Source organism: Berghia stephanieae, chromosome 1, assembly GCF_034508935.2.
Source record: "Berghia stephanieae isolate SIO BIC M18660-M18661 chromosome 1, UCSD_Bste_1.3, whole genome shotgun sequence".
Taxonomy (NCBI): Eukaryota; Metazoa; Mollusca; class Gastropoda; order Nudibranchia; family Aeolidiidae; genus Berghia; species Berghia stephanieae.
Genome location: NC_088360.1, coordinates 115,834,350 through 115,856,724, shown reverse-complemented (window position 1 = coordinate 115,856,724; position 22,375 = coordinate 115,834,350). Strand labels below are relative to the sequence as shown.

General features: G+C 32.9%; 1 protein-coding gene across 2 annotated transcripts; it reads right to left on the bottom strand.

Moving 5' to 3' along the window:
* Positions 1–1,877: 1,877 nt before the first annotated feature.
* LOC144962843 (uncharacterized) lies at positions 1,878–17,054 on the bottom strand. Of its 2 annotated transcripts, none has more exons than XM_078896167.1 (4): positions 16,922–17,054; positions 12,504–12,958; positions 4,480–4,607; positions 1,878–3,727 (listed from the first exon to the last, which is right to left on the bottom strand). In XM_078896167.1, the coding sequence occupies exons 2-4, from the start codon at positions 12,722–12,724 to the stop codon at positions 3,450–3,452; spliced, it is 627 nt and encodes a 208-aa protein (XP_078752293.1). In that variant the 5' UTR covers positions 12,725–12,958; positions 16,922–17,054; the 3' UTR covers positions 1,878–3,449. The 2 variants fall into 2 exon arrangements, with proteins under 2 accessions (XP_078752293.1, XP_078752294.1); XM_078896168.1 differs by lacking the exon at positions 16,922–17,054 and adding an exon at positions 15,512–15,713.
* Between the last annotated feature and the right edge of the window lie 5,321 nt (positions 17,055–22,375).

Here is a 22,375-nt window from a genome sequence, read left to right as displayed (position 1 = left end):
AGATAACTGGTGACAAAATTCAAAGATAGGTAGACTTTTTATCTCTAAAATCTGTAAACATTATCCTAAAGGCGTCTAATGATCATAGAATTATTGTTTTTCTACAAAATAGTGGACTCTTTTTTTTTAATGTGTAAGCTCGCCCCTTATTTACTGGGTGACGTTAAGGTCCCCTTTAGATATGTATTTTGTAAAAACACTCATAACTCATCTGTTGCTATCTACAGCCAGGAATTCATTCACACTGGAGTCAAGTGGGGTAATGAGTGTAAAAGGCATAACCCCAAAGGACGCGACACCGGAATCAGGATCTCGCTGAGATTGTCACCCGTCCTGTCACTGACTATGATAAATCTCCTTTGTTTTAGTGACTGCGTGATCAAAGACTCGACAAAAATCACGCCCATGGCATATTGTATAGAATAAGAATCAACTTAAAAGAGATTTTTATTTTCTCTTACAGATGATAGGTAATTTAACCAACAAAAGTCCCAACCTACACTCAACAGAGGAAATTATAAATTAGATATTAACTCAGTTTTTATTTTGAAATACATTCATTACATCATGTTTAATCAATTAAAATTATTAACATTAAGTAACAATGCCTGGGATTAGATCGGGAAAGAAATCATTTAAAAAACACTGATTAATAGACTAAAAAAAAACCCGAAAAAAATAAAACACAAAAAGTTTTGCTGCTATCTTATTGATGATGATATATACTTATTGATGTGTACTTATTTGCAGGTCTGATAACCCAAATTGTTATGGTCACATTGTTGCAATGAGAATACGTACTCTCAAACCAACACAAAATATTGTCTATAACAACAATGTTAATTCAGGCCCACAACTGCGTTCGGTTATCAGACCTGTAAATATGCGTACCTGGATACTAATATATGCTCTATCTGCTGTTTGTCAAGTCTTTATTTCATTGGAATAAAAGTAAATATGAAATACATGGTTGTAATTATGCCAAGCGAATTTCTATCTACATGTCGTTATTGTTTACCTTGCTTGACAACCCTTAAAGATCTGAACAAGTGTGTATGAAAAGTGCCAGACAAAGCAAGAAAGATTACGATAATCAGAAGGTCTGAGGTTCGATCCCCAGTCGAGGTCGACTGAATTTTTTGGGGATATTTTTTTTCTTGTATTTTTCTTGCTTGCTTTGTCTGGCAACTTTCATACACACTTATTCCGTTATTGGTCTTACACTGGTACCTGCTCCTTAATTTCTTAATTTGACAACCCTTATAAATTATGGCATTGTTGTCGTATAAGAAAACTCCAACACAAAATATTCTTCATTCAGTTTTTTCTCTAAGCTCTTATTGGCGATTTAGACCATACATTGTTAAGAAGCTATCACATTTTTCAATTAGATTTCGGAAAGGCCCATCAATCATTCAATGGAAGAAAACTTTGTGTTGCTTAAATGCATTTGTTTTTTTTTTTTTTTTTTTTTTTTTTGTTTTTTTTTTTGGTTGTTGTTGTTGTTTGTTTGTTTCTTTTGTTTGCTTGTTGTTTTTTTTTTTTGTTGTTTTTTTTTTTTTGTTATTGTTTTTTTTTTTTTAATTTAGGAGGAGCGGTATAAAAATCTGAACTCAAATTATCTTCATTATTTATTTTTTTTATCCATCCCTATTTTTAGTGGATACTTTTCCTCTATGTTTTAACGTTGTGGGCAAAATAGAGTTAAAGTTAAAGCAGTGTCATCTCCTTTACAAATAATTTTTTTGTAAAGGAAATGACACTGCTTTAACGTCATTAAATATTGCGGCTTTTGATTCTTGATTCCTTCGTATGTAAGCCAAAATGTAAGTCAAAAAATAGAATTCATGAAAAAAAAGGTGTTCAACGACCGTCTGTTTTTTTTTTTTTTTTTGTTTTTTTCGTGCGCAATAGAATGTTATGGATTCTTCTTTAAGTCAAGATATTAATAAAACTATCAACGTTATGTCAAAACTAATTTTTCCAATCATATTTTACAGTCGCACGATAACAGGACTACCTTAACGTTTTATTGAAATTTGATCATTTCACTATAAGACCGACATTGATGGACATTCGCTTTTTTTTTTTTCAAATTTTCTAACAGAACTTTCAAGTTCATCATAACGCTCACTTGCATGGCATGAGCCGCGTTTATAACTCCAAATATCTCAACGTGGAAATAACTTGAACTAAAGATAAAATACATCTTGAATTAATGTGATATAAAATGTTGATCATTTGATACAAATTCACATTAAATCTAGATATCATTCTTGATTCTGTATAACGGAGGTAAATCAACGCTTGTTTTTTTTTCAGATAACAAAGAATAAGTAACATAGCCAGAGTGAAAGTCACATCAAAAAGATACACAGGAAAGGATCCTGAATCAGTGGAGGCTAAATCCATTCCATTTAGTACTAAATAAATATGAATATAACAGCATCAACAAAAGAACAAAATACCAAACAAGGAACATTTTAGACTCAAAACCCTTCTTCAGCCAACAATAACAAAAAATATAAAACTATAAATATATTACTAAATAAAAAACCCAGATCGACGACTAAATATTTCGTACGTCCATCCTCTCTGTTGAATAAAAAACCTGACATTCCCTCTGCCTTTTAGTAATGTATTTATGTTTTTATTGGATTTTTTGTTGTTGGCTGAAGAAGGGTTTTGAGCCCGAAACGTTCCGTGTTTGGTATTTTGTTCTTTTTTGAAGCTGTTATATTCATTTTTGTTTATTACTTTTTACAGTCCACAGCTTCTAGCAGCTTAGTATCACGTTGACTATTTAGTAAGCGGACATATCTTCTAAAGATCCAATTTTGACACAGTCTTGTCCAAACCTACGCCCATCGAAATATTATTTGCTGTTTTTGTAGTTGCTATTGGATTTGTTGCTGCCACTACTACTGTTGATGCTGTAAACGTTAGCACCAGGAAATAGACATAATCCAGTACTTCATAAGCCAGAAGTACCTTGAAGACATTTGCAATAATATATAAGCTTCCCTCGTCATAAGTGACGACTGTCAATCACTTAAATTGCAATTTGTTCCTAAGGACCTTTATCAGCTCTCATAACATATTTTATGTTCTTATTCCATAAGATCATTTAAATTGCAATTCGTTCCTAAGGTACGTTATCAGCTCTTATAACATATTCAATTTATGTTCTTATTCCATACTTTTTTAAAAACTCGCACGGAAAGTTATACATCTTTTTATCAAGATCAGTCAAACAGAAAATTGCTTTAGGCTAGTTACCATGGTTGACAGAATTATTTTTTAAATAGTATTTGGCACAACTCTTACTTTCAACTTTCAGTGTTTATTTATTATGTTTGCTTTATGTATTGGTACTCATATTTTTGTTGTTGTATTATTAAGGTTTTTTTTTACAACATAAACATTAATATTAATCAATTTGTTATCGACTACAAAATCCATCCGCCACCCTTCTTAGACTTGGCTTTACTTCTCTCCTTGAAGAAAAGAGCGACTGGGTTCTTATCCATACCGACAGCTTCCAGCTCGGAATCTTTGAGCCTCGCAAATCTTTTCCCGTCCACATTTTTCCGATGAAGGTGGGAGATGATGCGGTCGTCAACCCGCAGACACCGGAAGAAGTTGACCATCTGGTCTGCTGTAAAGGATGAAAGGTTGCCGTCTTTGGGGATCGTGATTTCTTCCTCTGAGATGGCGTCGATGGTGGCTGGAAGCAAAGGGCAACAAAGTGTTGATATTTTATGACGAAGATGTTCGCATTGTGATCGATAGCAGCCATTGAAGATAGAGCAGATAATAATGGTGATGATAATGCTCTTGTTGCTGTTGATGATGTTGATGATGACGATGATGATGATGCTGACGATGATGATGATGATGATGATGATGATGATGATGATGATGATGATGATGATTGTGATGATGCTAATGATGATGCTGGTGATGGTGGTAGTGGTGGTGGTGGTGGTGGTGGTGGTGGTGGTAGTGGTTGTGGTATTGGTGGTAGTGGGGTGATGTGGTGGTGCTTGTGGTGGTGGTTGTGGCAATTGTCTATTTTTTGCCATAAAAAAGAACAGAAAAGCCTCCAAGATTATATTTACTTTAGTTTCTATGCAATTGAATTATTTTTATCTTGGCGACTTTTTAAATCAAAATTATACATGTAGATCTAGTCGATTTGTAACATTTATTTAAATGTATTTAATTCGAAATATCGAAAAGTATAACATCTTATTAAGTTGGCAATGGAAGAAATTTAAGAGTTTTTAAATCTAATAATAATTCTGACATAGTAAAATGTGGAGATAGATAGATAGATAGATAGATAGAGAGAGAGAGAGAGAGAGAGAGAGAGAGAGAGAGAGGAGACACACACTCACAGAAAGAAAGAGAGAGAGAGAGAGAGAGAGAGAGAGAGAGAGAGAGAGAGAGAGAGTGAGAGAGAGAGAATAAACTCACAAGGAGCATACGGACTTTTGGCTGCTCTTTCTTTGGCTGTTCCAGAATTGCTTTTACCATTGAGAAGAAGAGGTCTTATACTACGTGACGGGATCTCTGGTGCGTCTAAATCGCCGTTTGACATTAAACTGGAATGGAAGAGAAAGAAAATAAATATGAAGAATAATAACTTACTGAGCTCGTCGTTAGTAACGCTTGCAACAATGTCAGGACCAATCCAATACTAAGTCATCAACTGTACTCGGATATTGCTCTATAGAAAAATCCACATTTTTATGGTTGTATTGAAATCATTTTTTCAATTTTTAAAAGTTGATTTTTCTATTTTATTGGATTAAAAAAATAATCATGATACATCGCCCGGCAGACAGACAGTCAGTCTATGAATAAATGAATTTAGAACGAGCAGCCACAGATTCCAAAACCTCGTAATAGGAAGAGTTTGGACTTTTTAAAATATACATCTAAGATTTTGGCTTTAATAAAAAGTTTTAGTCAAATGTTGAAGAATTCTAAAAAAAAAAAAAAAAGTCGAACTCGCAACAAATATTTCTGGGAAAAATTTTACATTGTTCCGAGCATTTTGTACTATTATTAGTCTCGCGGAATGTATACAAAAATATGATCCAGTACCTAAAAGAATAGCAATATTGAATATAATTTCAAAAAGTTGTCACCTTTTATTTACCTTTAATTCTTTTATTTGAAAAAAAATTTAGAGGAACATCTCTTCAATTGTCAAGAAAAGAATACTTTGTATAGAGAAAATCTTATTTAAAAAAAAACCATTAAAACATCATAATGTAAAAGTTGCAACTAATTTAAACTGGAATTTGTTACAAAAATAGAAATCGAGGGTTCTAATGAAATCAATCCCTGTCCCAGAACAACATAAATAAATAAATCCTTTTGTTACGTGTAATCAAGCCCTATTTTTTAAAAAACATCAATTACTTGCTTTCGTTGAGGACATTGAGTATAGATGGTATCTAAAGATATTGTTCAGGTGTTTGAAAAGGCTGCAAGTCTATTTTAAATGCTCTGCAAAGAATTGTGGGCAAAATGATTGATTGGTCATGACTGTGGTAAAATCATCGTAACAAATTGTTGTTAACAAGCAATTCTTCTCTCTCTCTCTCTCTCTCTCTCTCTCTCTCTCTCTCTCTCTCTCTCTCTCTCTCTCTCTCTCTCTCTCCCTCTCTCTCTTTCTCTCTCTTTCTCTCTCTCTCACTCTCTCTTTCTCTCTCTATTTCTTTCTCTTTCTTTCTTTCTTTCTCTCTTTCTTTCTCTTTCTCTCACTATCTTTTTCTCTCTCACTCTCTCTCTCACACAATCACACACACACACACACACACACACACACACATAATTATGGTGTATATTGTAAATTAAACAACCTAAAATTAATCAAAATCACTTAACGTGTATCTCTGGTTTCATGCCGACAATTATGAACATTCCAAGTTTAAAGTTGTGCTAACACGTTAGCCTCTAAGTGTTGCAAGCGCTATGAAACTCGTAGAGACAATCAAGCAACAATCACTGAGAGAGGCCACATAGTTTGATTTACAATTGATTGAACGACATTATAATATAATAGACATTTTAGCTCCTAGCCTGTTTGTTTCCTTAATCGACAAATGAATGGGATGGATTATAAAATGTGCTAAACGTTCTGGGTTTCCAATCATAATGCTGTTTTCATGATTTTATTTCCGACACAGGACGAATGAATCATAGTTTCAGAGTGTAAATGTTTATATTTAGTGTTTGGCACATTTAAGTACACAATAAAAAAAAAATATCGATTTGTGTAATGATTTGTTAATTTGTGCTTGTCCATTTCTACGCATTAGTGATTTTAATTATCGCAACAATTATGATTATTGTTTCTTATCCACAGGCACCAGTTCCAAATTTTGTTATATTTAAAGGTTTGAGCCAGTCGATGACAAAATTGTTCAGTCATTCGATCGAAAGATCGTGAGTTTGTTTCTAAAAAAGAATGTTCTGTCTCTAAATATGCCAATTAAATGCTAAAAGTTCCGTTGCCTCCTGTCCTAAACAAACATCAGAACAAACATTGAAACAATTTTGATATACTACAATATTTGGTAAAAGTCAATTGTTGGTTTGAAATTATTTGTGTCTACAGTTTGGTAGTTTAGAACCCAACAATCCAATACGAGTGATGTAATCACACAATATGTAACTATCAGCTAACCATTTATTTCGTTGCACCTCATCCTCCATCTTTCCTGATTTAATTATTACTTCCAACAATAAAAATACATACCAATAATTAGTAATGAAACATAACTTTAATACTATGTGATGAATTAAACCATAAGGAGATGGTTTTCAAAATTTACGTTCGAGATCTCATGAAACAACGATGTGCAAAGGATTAAATTACTTTATTGGAATATCCAACAATTCAATACTAAATCAAACCACATCGGGTAAATAGATGCCGACTATCAATGTTTCATTTTTACTCCTTCTCTTCGAAAGTTTCCAAAATAATCTGCCTGCAAAGACATGTAAGGTGATCCTTCAGAACTTTAACCCCATTGGAGAAAGATTTTATCAACATTTCTGTCGCGTTTAACGGAAAGGCAATTACTTGCTTGCAACCTTTAACATCAAAGTGCTCTTAGTGGGTAATGGTTAAGATGCTTGTCTATCCCACCGTACTTTCCATCAAATCTAATACATCGATCTACGCTATCACTGGTTGGATAGTGGGTCAGAAAAAAATCTTATATTGGACAATACTGTGGTCTTTAAAATTGCGCTACAGACTCTCCTTCAGAAAATCAAAGTAATAAAATGTGAACTTCTATTTATTTTCGATGCAGTCAATAATGGTAAAGTTGGTTCAATCGGTCGATTGATACAAAGACATTGAAACCAGTGGCTCGATTTGGTGGAAACAACATTACAGTGAGGCAATAAAAGCATAGATTTCACTAATATTGAAAACTCTTCAAACCATGTACGTAAATCTAGTTGCAAATTTGGTTCAGGAAATATAATTAAAATTAAGAATCAAACGCAACAGTATGAATTTAATTGTATTAGCTTTGGTTTCATGTAAAAAGTAATGAACAAAAAAACGAACATAACGGCATCAAAAAAGAACAAAATACCAAAGAAGGAACGTTTAGGACTCAAACCCTTAATTCTTCAGCAACAACATAAAACAATGAAAACATAACTAAATTACTATTTAAAAAAAAAAACAGATCGACGACAGAGAAACAGTCGGCACGTTTTATGTTTTCATTGGGTTTTTCTGTTTGTTTGTTTGTTTGTTTTTTGTTTGTTTGTTTTTTTGGGTTTTTTTTTTTTTTGGTTTTTTTTTTTTTTTTTTGGTTGTTTTGAGGAAGGGATTTGAGCCCGAAAGTTCCGTTTTGGTATTTGCACTTTTTTGAAGCCGATTATTCATTTTTGTTTATCACTTTTACAGTCTACAGCTTCTAGCAGCTTAGTATCATCTTGGTTTCATGTAAATGCATTATTTTGGCATGAATCCCCCCCCCCCCCTCCCTCTCGCCGCTGTTCCCAATTACCACATCACACATGTGACTAGATGTTCTTTAGAATAACTTTTTAAAACGTTACCAAAGTTAAAGAATCGCAATAATTATGTTTTGATTGTTACCTTGTATCCTGAACATCCTTTTCCATCATTACTATCACTTACAAATGCATTAAAACAATCTATAAACAGCACAATAAACCTCTTTATTCCAGACTGAAAAAAGTTTGCTGTGGTTCCAAATGCATCAGGAATAAACATTGAATATAAATATCTTGTCCCAGACACGAAATGCGACCAATGAACACGATTGATGAAGTAATAACATAAAACTATACAACATTAACTGCGTGATCGATATTGTGCCAGCAAAACAGGGTAATTCTATTCAAAGGGACGCACAGCAGTTTGTCAGGTACCGAATCGAACATAAACATTAGATTATGATCAAGGATTAACTACGTAACACCAGGAGGAACGGCTACGAATGAGTGTTTTTACCACTACATAGAAAACCGTTACCATTAAAGTCGATCGTGTCGTCATCCAAGGACGGGACAATGGCTTAAACGAATAAATAAAAAAGCGCATTTCAAATGTTTCATAAGGCTTGGGATTATTGTTCTAGGTCTGGATTTTTAATTTTTTTTTCAGTATTACTGTTATCACCATTAATAATAATAGTAGTAGTAGTAGTATTAGTAGTAGTAGTAGTAGTAGTAGTAGTAGTAGTAGTAGTAGTAGTAGTAGTAGTAGTAGTAGTAGTAGTAGTAGTAGTAGTAGTAGTAGTAGTAGTCGTATTAGTAGTAGTAGTAGTAGTCGTATTAGTAGTAGTAGTCGTTGTAGTAGTAGTAGTAGTAGTAGTAGTAGTAGTAGTAGTAGTAGTAGTAGTAGTAGTAGTAGTAGTAGTAGTAGTAGTAGTGGTAGTAGTAGTAGTAGTAGTAGTAGTAGTAGTAGTAGTAGTAGTAGTAGTAGTAGTAGTAGTAGTAGTAGTAGATGTTGTTGTTGTTGTTGTTGTTGCTGTTGTTGTTCTTGTTGTTGTTGTAGTACCTTGTTATAACATAAAGAATATTGTCATATTTAATCAGTTGTTTATTAAATAAATATCTGTCAATTAAAGTTTTGGATCAACAAATCGAAATATTTAACATTCCCTTCCACCTCGCCTTCCCGTATTTTGTTTCATTTTTGGGTCAAGTTGTTCTGATTCGTATCGGCATAATAAATTGAATCCATTTTTTAGTGTAACTCTTGAAGGGTGACAAAGTGAAAATGGCACTTTACAAGATTGTTATCCACTCCACATGAATTTCATAAATTTGGTTCAATTATTGTAGAGTGACAAGGGATAACATTTTAACAATTCAAGATTTTTTTAAAATGAGAAACATTCATCTCTTCCTAAACAGTAAACTGCCGTACTCTGGAAAGACACGTTATTTTAAAAATGGCCAGAAAACCCGTCCTTCAAATATCGATCAATATTGTGTGGCTATATGGTCTAGTGGTATGACACTCGCTTTCGGATCGGAAGGTCCTGGGTTCGACCCTCGCCGGCGCATAGTCGAGTCCTTGGAAAAGACTCTTTACTCACATTCTCTCACCGTACTCAGTGGATATTGCGCTATATAAAAGCTCAATTTTTTTTTAATTTTAATTTTTTTTTAAATGGGAACCCTCATATTTGAAGGGCGAGTTTTCTGGCCAAACTTTTTAATACGCGCCTTTGCAGAGTGCAGCAGTTAACTGGTTAAGGTCATTTTAGACAGTCTCAAAACGGTTTTATGTGAGACTGAACCTAATGGTCAACATTGAATTTTAAGCTTAAATGAATTGAATTAACTACCATCAGAGAGGAGGAATAAAATTCGATGAATACACCTCAAAATTCTCAAAATACGTACTTAGATCTGATGCATTTGACTTTAAATGAAACTCTTCATCTAGTTCATTCCGACAAAATACCAGATTACCATTGTAGGTCACAGATGTATCACTTTGTTTATGGTCTAATAACCCTGGATTTGGTTTCTGTCGCATTCTTGAACACAGAAACACGAACTTACTAAATAGAGACATCAAACTTTGACACGGTTCGATTGTTCCTTATCATGTGGACGATCACATTTCACGCTACAAAAAATCACGCAGGGAAGGCCTGTAGGATATTGTATATTTACACTGATACGAGATCTTTACTCGAAAGGACAAGAAAGATCTTCGTGCTTCTGCATGATTGATCTGCAATTATTATTATTATACTTTGGCAATGAAAGTCAAAACGCATTTTACTCATTATAGTTTGTCTAGTATATTTAGGGAAACAAAGCAGTTATTATAATTGATTTGTCTTATTCGTATTTTATAAACATTTAACAACATTTTTTTTTCTGTTCAGAGTTGCAATTGGGAATAGAACCACACACACACACATACACACACACACACACACACACACACATACATATATATATATATATATATATATATATATATATATATATATAGTTAAACATTAATAATTATACTTAAAATATTTATAAATAGCTCCTTTTATCTAAAAGTTGAGCACTATTATTTCATGGTTTTTGCTTTTATATATATATATATATATATATATATATATATATATATATATATATATATATATATATATATATATATATTATACATATATATATGAATATATATTATATATATATATATATATATAAGATGAGAGAGAGAGAGAGAGAGAGAGAGAGAGAGAGAGAGAGAGAGAGAGAGAGAGAGAGAGAGAGAGAGAGTGCAGGAATATATGAGGAGAAAAAGATTTTTCACGTCGGAACAATTTACTATTTGTAAATGACAAAACGCGCTTTTACTTTTTCATTGTGACCAGAAAACTTTTCTTTTTATATATCGATCCATTTAGACGACCCTAAGTTGTCAAACATTCTTAAACCCTGGAAAGAAGTCTCGTGTTTAAGGACTTTTGACAAGTTGAACGTTATCATAATATATAATCGATTGATTTCTGGCTAAAATGTAAAAAAAAAAAAAAAAAAGACATTTTGTCAATGTACGACAGATTTTATTTCACTGCTTATCTCGACCGATGTATTGTTCGGACAGGTTGGTCTAGACCAAGAGAAAAGACCACAAGATTAATGGGATTGAAATGGCATCGGTAACGACGTCATATCAACTGATTACCTACATTCAACATTTCTGATTCAATGCAGATTTTCGTCTCTTGCTATAAATATAGAGACTTCGTTGATTCTGGAATGCAAGAATATCTTACGGTTCATATTTGTATCTTTATCTTTGATTTAAACTCTTCTTTATCGCAAACTCTGTATATTGTAATTTATTAAAACATTTTTACTATGCATTAGGCATTATATTGTTTACTGCTTGCTGCACTGTATTTGACACATACATAACACACACACACACACACACACACATACACACATGTACACACAGTCTAGAGTTACAAAATACTTTAAACACTAAGAGTGTCTATTTTAGTATCTCCCATACGTGTCTTTCCATATTGATTTCATAATTTGTTTTTATTATCTTAAAGTTGTTCTATTTTTCTCTAATCATTTGCTGTGTATCTTGTCTGTCCGCTGAAGAAGCCTGAGGACCGAAATGTGTTTTTTAATTGGTTCGTTGTATGAGCCATATAATGTATTCTTTATATCTTTTTTAGACAAAATACTCTTATTTATTGGGACAAAACCTTTCGGCAAGCAAATAGTACTAACAAGCCATTGTTGACAAGAGAGATTATAATATAATCATTAATATATTCTACTCTTTCAGTAACATAGAAAAAAAATTGGAACCAGAGACTCTATTGGTAGACCTTCAAAATCAGTTTTTCAATTCCACGTTTCTTCATAATTTTCTTTCTTTCTTTCTTTTAAATCTTTTTTTTCTTTCTTTTTATTGTTTTTGTTGTTGTTGTTGTTGTTGCTGTTATTGTTGTTGTTGTTAATGTTGTTGACTTCTCTCCTCTTTGTTTCATCAAAACATATTTGTTGGTTGTGAATCAAAGTTAAATCAGTCTGAAAGTACATTTTGACCTCTCTCTCCCTCCCTCTCTCTCTCTCTCTCTCTCTCTCTCTCTCTCTCTCTCTCTCTTTCTCTCTCTCTCTCTCTCTCTCTCTCTCTCTCTCTCTCTCTTCTCCATCATTAGGTTGTTTGATTTATCTACGTATCAAAATCCACATTTTTTCTATTGGATTTATCTCGTTTGCGTATCCATCTGTTTATTATTATTTGAATCACGTTCTAATTTATCTATTTCATTTTTTTTCCAGATGCACCATATTGAGCATTATTATACGTTCTACCCAATCATTGTCTAAAGGCTCGTTATAAACGACGAAAATTGTTGATTTTGTGTCGTTGTGTTGTATTAAATATCTGCACCAAACCCCTTCATTAAAGAAAAAAATTACACCAATAATTACATAACACTCACATATTATCGTAGGCCGATTCTGTTTTGCTCTCCCCTCTGAGTTCCGTGCCACCCCCAAGAATGAGTTCCCTCTCACTACCCTCCGTGCTCACTTCCGAGTCCATTCTGTGTAATCCATTTTCTTTATTCCCATTGTATATCCCACTTGTCTCCGAGCTCTGATGGCTGTAAGTTGGAGAAGGATTATCAAAGTCTTTGAACGTTGTGTCCCAATCGGCCATCTTTGTTGAGTTTATATAATATTCAAATAGTTGAAGTCTCTAACAAAATTTTAAAGCACCGACTATCAATCCAGATTGAATAGACACCGATCTTAAAGAACGGTCTAATTAAGATTGTCCGTTTTTTACACACTAAATAGATCCTTTAACGTCTGTCCTTGCTTTTCATAGAGTTCAGAGCGTGTACGTCTATCCGAAATACATGTCGTTAGTTTATGAGAATCCTTAGACAAACTGTGGAAATAAACATTAAAATTATAAGAGCTCATTATATGAATTTTGAGATTTATTTCACTTAAAACATGAAGAGATGTAGTGTTATGAATAAAATACAGGACCATTAGTGTTGTTTTCTTTATATAAGATGAACAGGAAAGAGAAACGAAGGGTTTACCATGCGACCACCTTCTTCAATTCAAAATTATGTCGGGGCGAAGCAGATCCGAATCCGAATAGTCGAAACGATTAGATATAGAAACGCATTTTTAATGGTCTTAGAAACTATTTCCAATCTTCTGTAAAAAATCATATATGCCTACCTACATCTAGGTAAAAAAATATACTCATAAAACTAAGACTATCATCTGATTGTTTCCCCTGTTGCTAAGGACTCCGACCAGAGTCAGGGAAACCAATGTTTTTCTCATTCCAATGCATAGATAGCTAGCAACTCCGACAACATATTATAAGGGCACAAAAGACACCTCCTGCCCACCATTCTGCCAACATGATTGGTGATGGCCAATGTATTCATATTATATTATTTGGACTCACTTCATGAGAGGCTTCTCACAAATTGAAAATTCATCTTTGGATATCGATGTGCATATTAATAGTTTTATGACTAAAGGTTAGGAATCATATACTATTATTTTATTTATTTGGACCAAAGCATGTCTCTATTGTTTCTTTAAAGTTGCCATAAGACATTCTCAGGTGCGGAAGCAGTGTCTGAAGCAAAAATATGTAAGATATGCAATAAGTCTGGGAATATTCAAAGACGAGCGACAGCACTGCTTCCCAGACTCAAGGATATGTCATATAACGAGCGTTTATTTTCCTTAATCTATCAAGTATCAAATACAAAAGAGTTAGGGGAGAATCATTACAGCTTTACAAGATAATTTTTAAATTAAACAGCATAAAGCAATCAATTTCGTTTACATCTAAAATTATAAGTATACCAATGGCGAAGTTTAAAATATATTAACAAACATTTCAGACTAAAGTAAGAAAGACCCAATAATTAACTGTAAGTAAATCCTGGACTAGTCTTTGTTTGAACAGAAAAATATCATGTCTTAAATCCAGTACATAATGTTCCACTAATCGATTTAAAAAGTAAAAATGGTATTTGTCCTTTCTAAGATTCGTTTAAATTTCCTTGGCAGTTATATAGGAGCACAGGGGCATCGACAGAAAATTGTAAACAAGTTTTATTGGGTATAATGATATCTTAAAATAGAAAGCCATATTGAGTCATAAAAGTCTCTACTCCAACCTCTTTGATGACAATAATAAAAAATGAAAAAAAAATTAATTAGGGCCTTCAAAAGGCATTTTTCATCATTATTCATCGTACTTCAATTTCTCATCATTATTCATCGTACTCCGATAATGGATTTTGAGTGTTTGTTTCAAAGGAGACAATCAGGACATTGCAATCATTAAATAGCGGAAACGATATAAACACTAGGACTTGGTAAAGTCGCTTTTTATTAGAAGATTGGCAGCAAATCAAATTGATGCTGTGTACTATGTGGTCTTGTGGTATGAGAGTCGCTTTCAGACCTGAATGTCTGATCGTTAATGTCATGCTTTGGCCTGCACTGATTCAAATAACACGATTCAGATTTTCATAACGTGATACACAACAATGGCAATACGGATAAAAGTCCCAAATGAATTGTAACATTTATCAATAACCGCATAAACCGGACGTTAGTCATTCTGAGTACCACATAGATTGGTCCTAAGCTCAAAGTTTAAAATTTTTTACTACAACGTCAACGACCTCTTTGGAAGTACTCCAAAAAAAAAAAATAGAGAGAAAAAACATAGCCAATGAAATATGAATGTTAGAATCAACCAAGAGTATTGCTAAGTGCCTGAGGGTGAGGTTTCTTTGCCCAATCAAGCAACTTCCAAATCAATAAAGAGAGGCAGGTTTGTCAACCAAAATCTAAAGTGTGCCTGGTTATTACTCAGACTCGAGTCTCTATAACTATTGTCAAACGGATACTGGAATATTCTAGTCTAATTTGAAACCATAACTCTAATATGGATAATAATATTAATATGGATGCCTTTGATAATGCCAACAAGACATCACGCAGACATATATCTCACTAAATCATTACAATATACAGTGGTCGGCGCTGTGATTTTATAACATTGTAATATCAAATTGTGTAAAAATAATATTTTATAAGGCATATTACGAATTCAATCATGGATTTCACATAATTTGTGGACCGGAATTTAGGATAGATGAATAAAATTTAAAATTTTCTATCGTTATCATTGTTTTATCAGTCATTCTTAACACGAGACTTCTTAATATATGATTGAAATGAAAATGAAACACATTTTCTAAGCAATACAATCTGGTACCAAGAAACTTTCCTAATATGATATAATAAAATGACATTTCTGCTTACAACAATGAAATCAAGAATGTTTCTAAACCTCAAGCCGATCCCTCTAGATTAAAAAAATAATATACAATTGAGAAAAATGTTTCATTTCGCTTCTATCGTTCACTGCATTACCATATTCATGACTTACATATTTATCATCTGCTGCATCAATGGTAAAATGTGGAACCAACATAATATCAAGAGGCTATCTGTATGCACGATGAATATTTCAACATTTAACCTCTTTAGAAGGAATATGTAAGGTACAAGTGGGTGGAAGAAAAGAGAGATCAAGCAACAACACACCACGTATGTATTTAATTCTATCTACTTTAGAAATCCTTGTCAATAGAAACGTTTGATTTCGAGAGACTTGTCAATGAAGTCAGTAGAGCCTGACAAACGAATTTTAACAAATCTAAATTTATCTAAACCAACGATGCTCTTGACCCAGTTTCGTAAATAAAATAAATGCTGGAATAATATATAAATTATAGGCAGATGTTGAAGGATCTAGAATCTAGATCAGTAGAACTAAATGTGTTACAGATGTGACATATCGTTTCAAAAGGGTTTCAGGTCGGGGTGAGCCAAATACAACAACAACAAAAAAAAGGAAAGATTCGAAGTTTAAAATGACCAGAAAATGATTATTTTTTAAATTGGATAATTACTTCAAGATATAATATTCGCTCTTCTCAAGAAAACAAAAATTAATTCAGGTCTCATCTTTTTTTTTTTTTTTTCCTTTTAACTGATGATTCAATTCTTAGTATTGTCTGCAGTCAAGATTTTGTGTGTGATCTTTCTGTCCATCCAGCAATCTAACAGGGTCACTAGTGTAAAATAGTTTGAGATAAACTCGAATTCATTCTGCCCACAGAACAGTTCGAAATTGTGAGTGTTATTTTTTTTTAAAGTCGGGATATTTTTCGGCCCTTTGGGCCTATGATTCTTCAGGACAATAATTAATATATTCCATGGTGGTGAGTAGAGAGGGTACTGGTCAAGATATGGTCTATGGGCAAAATATTTCAGACTTTGAATCCGAATTAAGCCACTAGGGTTGTTCTCAGAAACATTCAGTTCAATTATACATAGACTCCAAATAGAACGTGCTTCTTTAATGTGAAAATTAAAAAAAACTTGAGCTTTTATATAGCGCAATATCCACTAAATGTGCTCAAAGCGCTTTAAAGAAAAACTTGAAATGTATGTTGCACGGTTCAGATGATGATGATGATGATGATGATGATGATGATGATGATGATGATGATGATGATTTTCATGGTAATGAGAAGGATGAGACGGAAGAAGAGTAGGAGAAAGAGGAGGAGGAAGAGAAGGACGAGGAGGATATATGATAAAACTGGTGTCATTACAACTCTGTACTATGTGGACAAACAAAGGCAATATAATAATATCAATACCAGTACATTTATACGATTAATCGACAACAGTAAAAAAAAAAAATCACAAAGACATTCTAACAATCTAGTTTGTCTTGCACCGGTTTAGATGTCACAAATATCAATATGCTTATAATTATATAACAAACCTAAATGATATCCCGTCTATCTACTCGAATAACACATTTACTTTCTAAAATCGCGTGCCATGAAAATGATTTAAATCAGACAGGAGAATTGTTTGTGTAACGTTTGAAACTGACAATACGGGTGTGTTAAGATATTAAGTAATGCACTATAGAAAAACATCGATAATATGTGTCAATGGGTAGTGAAGTCGAAGGATCGCCCCAGCACGTTTGTTGGATATAATAAAAGCACCTTTTAATGCATGAATGGGACGGAATAACCAGCCCACCTTTTCTGCTCTATAATTTAACATACGCCCGTATGCCAAGTCCGCCTAGATGGAATTCGTATGGTTCAAAATTCGTTTAATTGAAACAGAGACATAAATAAACATAAAACACTAAATTTTAATTACAGCGATGAGATTTCTCTGCCGCTGCAATTAAAACTGGGGAATTTCATATCCATGAGAATTTAGGTGCACGTCGCTTTGTATTATTATCAATAATGATCAAATGATTTTCTTCCTTTTTTTTTACCGGGTGTTTCAAACTTAATGCCCGTATGAAGCGAAGATATCGACAATCACAAAATGTGTTCAACATTAAATACATTTATTTAGCAAATAATATTTTTGGAACCATTTGAAAAAAAAAACAGTTACATATGTTTTAACAGAACAAATACATTCACTAGTATATGGTGAATTTGTTAAAGGATATGCTCGAAATGTCCTCCTTTGCGTCCCATACATTTGCGTAATCTCGTGATGAAATGATGTGTGGCTTTCTCACAAAGCTACGGGTCAATAACATTTACTAGTTGTTCAACTCGATATCTCAGTTCATGAAGGCTCTGGAATCTTGCACTTGACATTTGGTCTTTTAAACAACCCCAAAGAAAAAAAATCCAGGGGTTCAAGTCCAGGCTGTCTCCTCGACAGAATTTCGAACTCTTGCAACATTTTCATCAGTGCGTGATTTAAAAAAAAATGAGACAACCACTTTGCCTAAAACTTTCACACCATCTTCTGATAGTCTGGACGATACATGCGATTTCAACCTGGAATCAATTCGGCGCGACCTGCAAAATTAAATTGAACTTTACTTGGTGCCTTCAGATGTAGGTATCTTTAAACACAAAAACATCAATAAAATAAAATAATGATGACAAAAACAATAAGAGCAATAATCACAAAATTGAAAACTGTGTAGATAAAATTAAAATCACAGGAAAAAATGTAATGCCAATACACGTACTTAGTGTCGGTTTCCCGGATTTTTAATAATAAGGACACCAAAATATTAGCTATTCTAAAGAATGTACGTGGGCAAGCGACCAAATACCGAAGGACAAAATAGTCTGGTACGCCAGGCGTGAAGAGTTAATCCTACAATCATAACATTTCCAAAGTCGCACTGATTAAATCAACTTTTCTCCCTAGTGACCAAATTAAAATTTAAAAATCACGATATTGGAAACCGTGTTTAAGTGCTTGAGGTGGCCTATTGCAAAGGTGCCCGATTGATAATTTCGCCCTTTGAATTTCAGAAATATCTTAAACGCTGTTCGTAAAAATTGAAGATTGTAATAAGTGCACATAATATGCATTGGATGACTTTAAAAGAAATGTGAGATCAAATCAAACGATTGTAAGAAAACTTTTGTAAGAAAACTGTGTTTAAATTTAATACTATCTATCTTTTAAACATACACACACAAGTTCGGACTAAAGGCCAGAGGTATGGTCTATCTCAATTTATCAAATTAATATATAAAGTGTTGCTATTGATTCTTGGTTGTATATTTTTACAATGTTTGTGCATTTGCATACATATATATATATATATATATATATATATATATATATATATATATATATATATATATATATATATATACATTGTCGCCATAGATTCTCAACTTTGTGTTTATACATGTTCATGCATGCCACGTCTGTAAAGGAAGTTCCATTTTTTTGGATGAATAAAGTATAGATATATTATTATTATTATTATTATTATTATTATTATTATTATTATTATTATTATTATTATTATTATTATTATTATTATTATTATTATTATTATTAGTGATTTTATAAATCTGATTAATAATTGGGTTTAATCAATATTTTTTCTCTCGGTAAAATCAGTATTAAAAAAGTAATGTCGTGCTTCTTTTTTATTTTCTTTTATCCAGAAAGCTTTCATTTATCGGTGGATCAAAAAAAAATATCCCCAAAGTAAAAAAGTCTATATATATATATATATATATATATATATATATATAATATATATATATATATATATATATATATATCTGTTTATCCATCCATCTATATATCTATATATCATTCTATCTGTCTTAAGTACATAACACCGAAATAGGGAAAGAAAGAGATTGGGAGTAGTGAGAGAAAGTTTGTCTAGAGGGAAGGAGGGGGGGGGGGGTAGGTTGAGGGGTGAAATATAAACCGGATCATCGTTTTCTTTTTTCTCCCAGTCTTTTTCAAGGCTTCAGTTTCTAAAGCAAACATGACCGCAACCCTCGAAGTTGGAATGTTGTGTACCTGCTGCCCTTTTATAGCTTCACAACATCACCAAACATAACGCTGAATCCATTTATGAGACACAATAATCGATAAAACACCAGTCTATTTTTAAAAAGTAGAAATAAAACTGAATTATAAATCACATGTTTGCAATTGCTGTGTTTAAGTATGTGATCATTATGATATCGACACCCTGTCATTACAATGTATCATTGGCTGGCCTTTTCCAGCCAGCGTCCCGCTGTTATCGAGCCGAGAGGTGACTGGATCTTCAAAAGTTGCTGGACCGGTTCGAGGTTGATTGCATTCTTAGTTTTTATCTCTTAAGCAAAGTTTCAACTGCGCCTGGATTTTATCTTGTTTCTATGTCGTATTTCATTCAATTCCCTTTACCTTAACGTGCTAATAAGATATTATTGTTTGATTTGATCAATGTTACTTTTGAGAAAGATAGGCTATAGAATATAACCAAAATAAATGTCAAGTGAGAGGTAGTTTATTTATTGACACGCACCTCTTACAAAAATAAATGTGTTTCAATCGGAAAACAAACAACAACAAAAAAAAAACCAAAAAGGCATTCAAACATGGCCAAGAATACACTACATTGGATCCATCCCCTCCTTTTCCCTTCATATCTACTCTTTTTCCTCCTTATAATCATTCCCCTTATTTCTATGTTTGTTATTATTTGTGTTGTTGCTTTGCTGCAACGTCAGGATAAAAAATTAAACTTCTCTTTACGCCTATTTTTAACATACAAATATTGTGGTCTTAATGAAATAATTGAAACAATCAAGATCATTATTAAGAAGTAATAGCGAAAAACAAGAATGGGACGTTTTCACCATACTCACAAAAAGGGGAAAATACCCCCCCCCCCCCCCCCGTCCCCCGATAGAATAACAATAATAAATGAATAAATAAATCGAAAGGGTGATATCTGGCTGACGACCTTGTAAACGAGAGGTATAAAGTCAAGTCATTGAGCCAGGTATGATTTTTTCTTTTTTCTTCCATTAACAGTTTTCACCGTTACCTTAGCTTAATAAATGAAAAACACTTTGTTACCTAATTGTATATGATAAAAAAAAAGCAAATGAGTATCCAAGGCCTTTCCCCTATTAAAAGAAATAATCAAGGACAAGAATTTATGTGCACTTCACAAATCAGTATACTATTTTTAAAACAGTATCATATTTATTCTTAAAATCGTTCCTTTCCACACATGTACCAATGTCATGTATTTTTTTTAAAATATGAATTTCATTATGACAGGAAAACATGAAATTTTATGTCCCATGTAAGAAAAACTAAAATACGTTTGGTAAAACATGCTTCGCTCTGGTATCAAAATTGTTCGATTGCAAAACTTTAAAAGTCTACAAAAAATAATAAAGAGATAAATTGATAAATTGATAAATTTATAAATAAATAAATAAATAAATAAATAAATAAATAAATAAATAAATAAATAAATAAGGAGAAACTAATATAAAAATGAGAAGTAAAACAACAAAAAAGTTTTAAAATGTCCTATTCATTAACATATTATATCTAATACATTTTTCAGTTGGGGGTTCTGTTATCCCAAATATTTTGAGAAGACTCGACTCACACACAACCGGACATTGTGCGAGTCCTTATTGAATTGTTTTGTTTTAGTTTTAGTTTTTTTTTTCTTTAACCTATCAGTTCAAGCAGAACTTTTTGGGTTGTTATATTTTATTTTAAGTATAATATTATGGGAATTAGTTTGTCATAGACTAACGTCATGTCAAAAGGTAACAACGTAACAATCAATTGTCTGTATGTTTACCGATTTAAAAAGAGAACAGGGTAGTACCAAGTTATAATTATTTTGGTTTCATGGCTCTTTGGAATTCTCCTCCAATTGTTTAGCATGTAATTGTATGTCTTAAATTTGAGCCGATGGTATATTTCATATATGATATTTTGATGTATTACCCGAGTTTTGAGCCAGTATTTTCTCCTAAGGGCAGAGACGGCTGGCAAATATGTAGGATGTGTTCACCTGTTATACTTCCTGTTCCACAGGGTCACTGACTTGTAGTTTCCACCTTGAATTTGATATGGAGTGTATGGAGGTAATGGTTAAATCTATTATGACCAGTTCGCATCCTAAAGATTATGACCTGCTCTTGTCTGGTCAATTGATAAAATAGGTCATTTCTATTTTAGTTCGGATGCTGCTCATTCCAACAAGTCAAGAACAGGGAGCTTATAATGTTCTTTGTTTCTTTATACGATGAAGAATCATCCTCCTGTAGCAATCTGGTTCCTTCCTTAGCGAGTGCATCTGCAACTTCATTGCCGCTAGTGCCCGCAGTGAGATGGTATCCATTTAATGATGACATGATAGGACCTGCATAGTAGATCTAGGGATGCGACAAGATCTTCGATTTCTCTATCTTTGAGCTCACAGGGTCTGTAGCTTCTGAAGAACCAAGAAGGCATCCGTCATTTTTACTATCTTCTGTGTTGTGTTTTGATTAAACGTCTGACTAAAAACAATAACAAAGAGCTGATTGACGTCATTTTCCTTCCATTTTTATTTTTGAGAGGTGGTGGTAGTTATTGCAGTGTTCGGTGTTAGGTTAATGTCAGACAGGGATTCATCAAATGGAAAGTAAAAAATATGTAGGCTACCACGTACGTGGAAGTAAATTGAGGTTTAGAGATTCACATTTCAAAATGTATTTTATTGAGCAATCTAACGGTGTGGGAGATGCCTTCTCACCATTTTATTGAACTAATAATATACGTATTAGATTTTTTTTAAATGATTGAAATGGGGAGTGTAAGGAGACGGTGGACTATAAAGACGGGCACAGGACATAATTTCATGATGAGGATGAGATTTTATTCTAATAACTTAGGTGACATGATGATAATGATG

Coding starts and splice junctions, on each gene's coding strand:
- LOC144962843 (XM_078896167.1), bottom strand. CDS start 12,724: ATGGCCGATTGGGACACAACGTTCAAAGACTTTGATAATCCTTCTCCA. Junction 4,608..12,503: donor GAATCGGCCTACGATAATAT/GTGAGTGTTATG, acceptor CTTCCATTCCAG/TTTAATGTCAAACGGCGATT. Junction 3,728..4,479: donor CAAAAGTCCGTATGCTCCTT/GTGAGTTTATTC, acceptor CTTTGCTTCCAG/CCACCATCGACGCCATCTCA.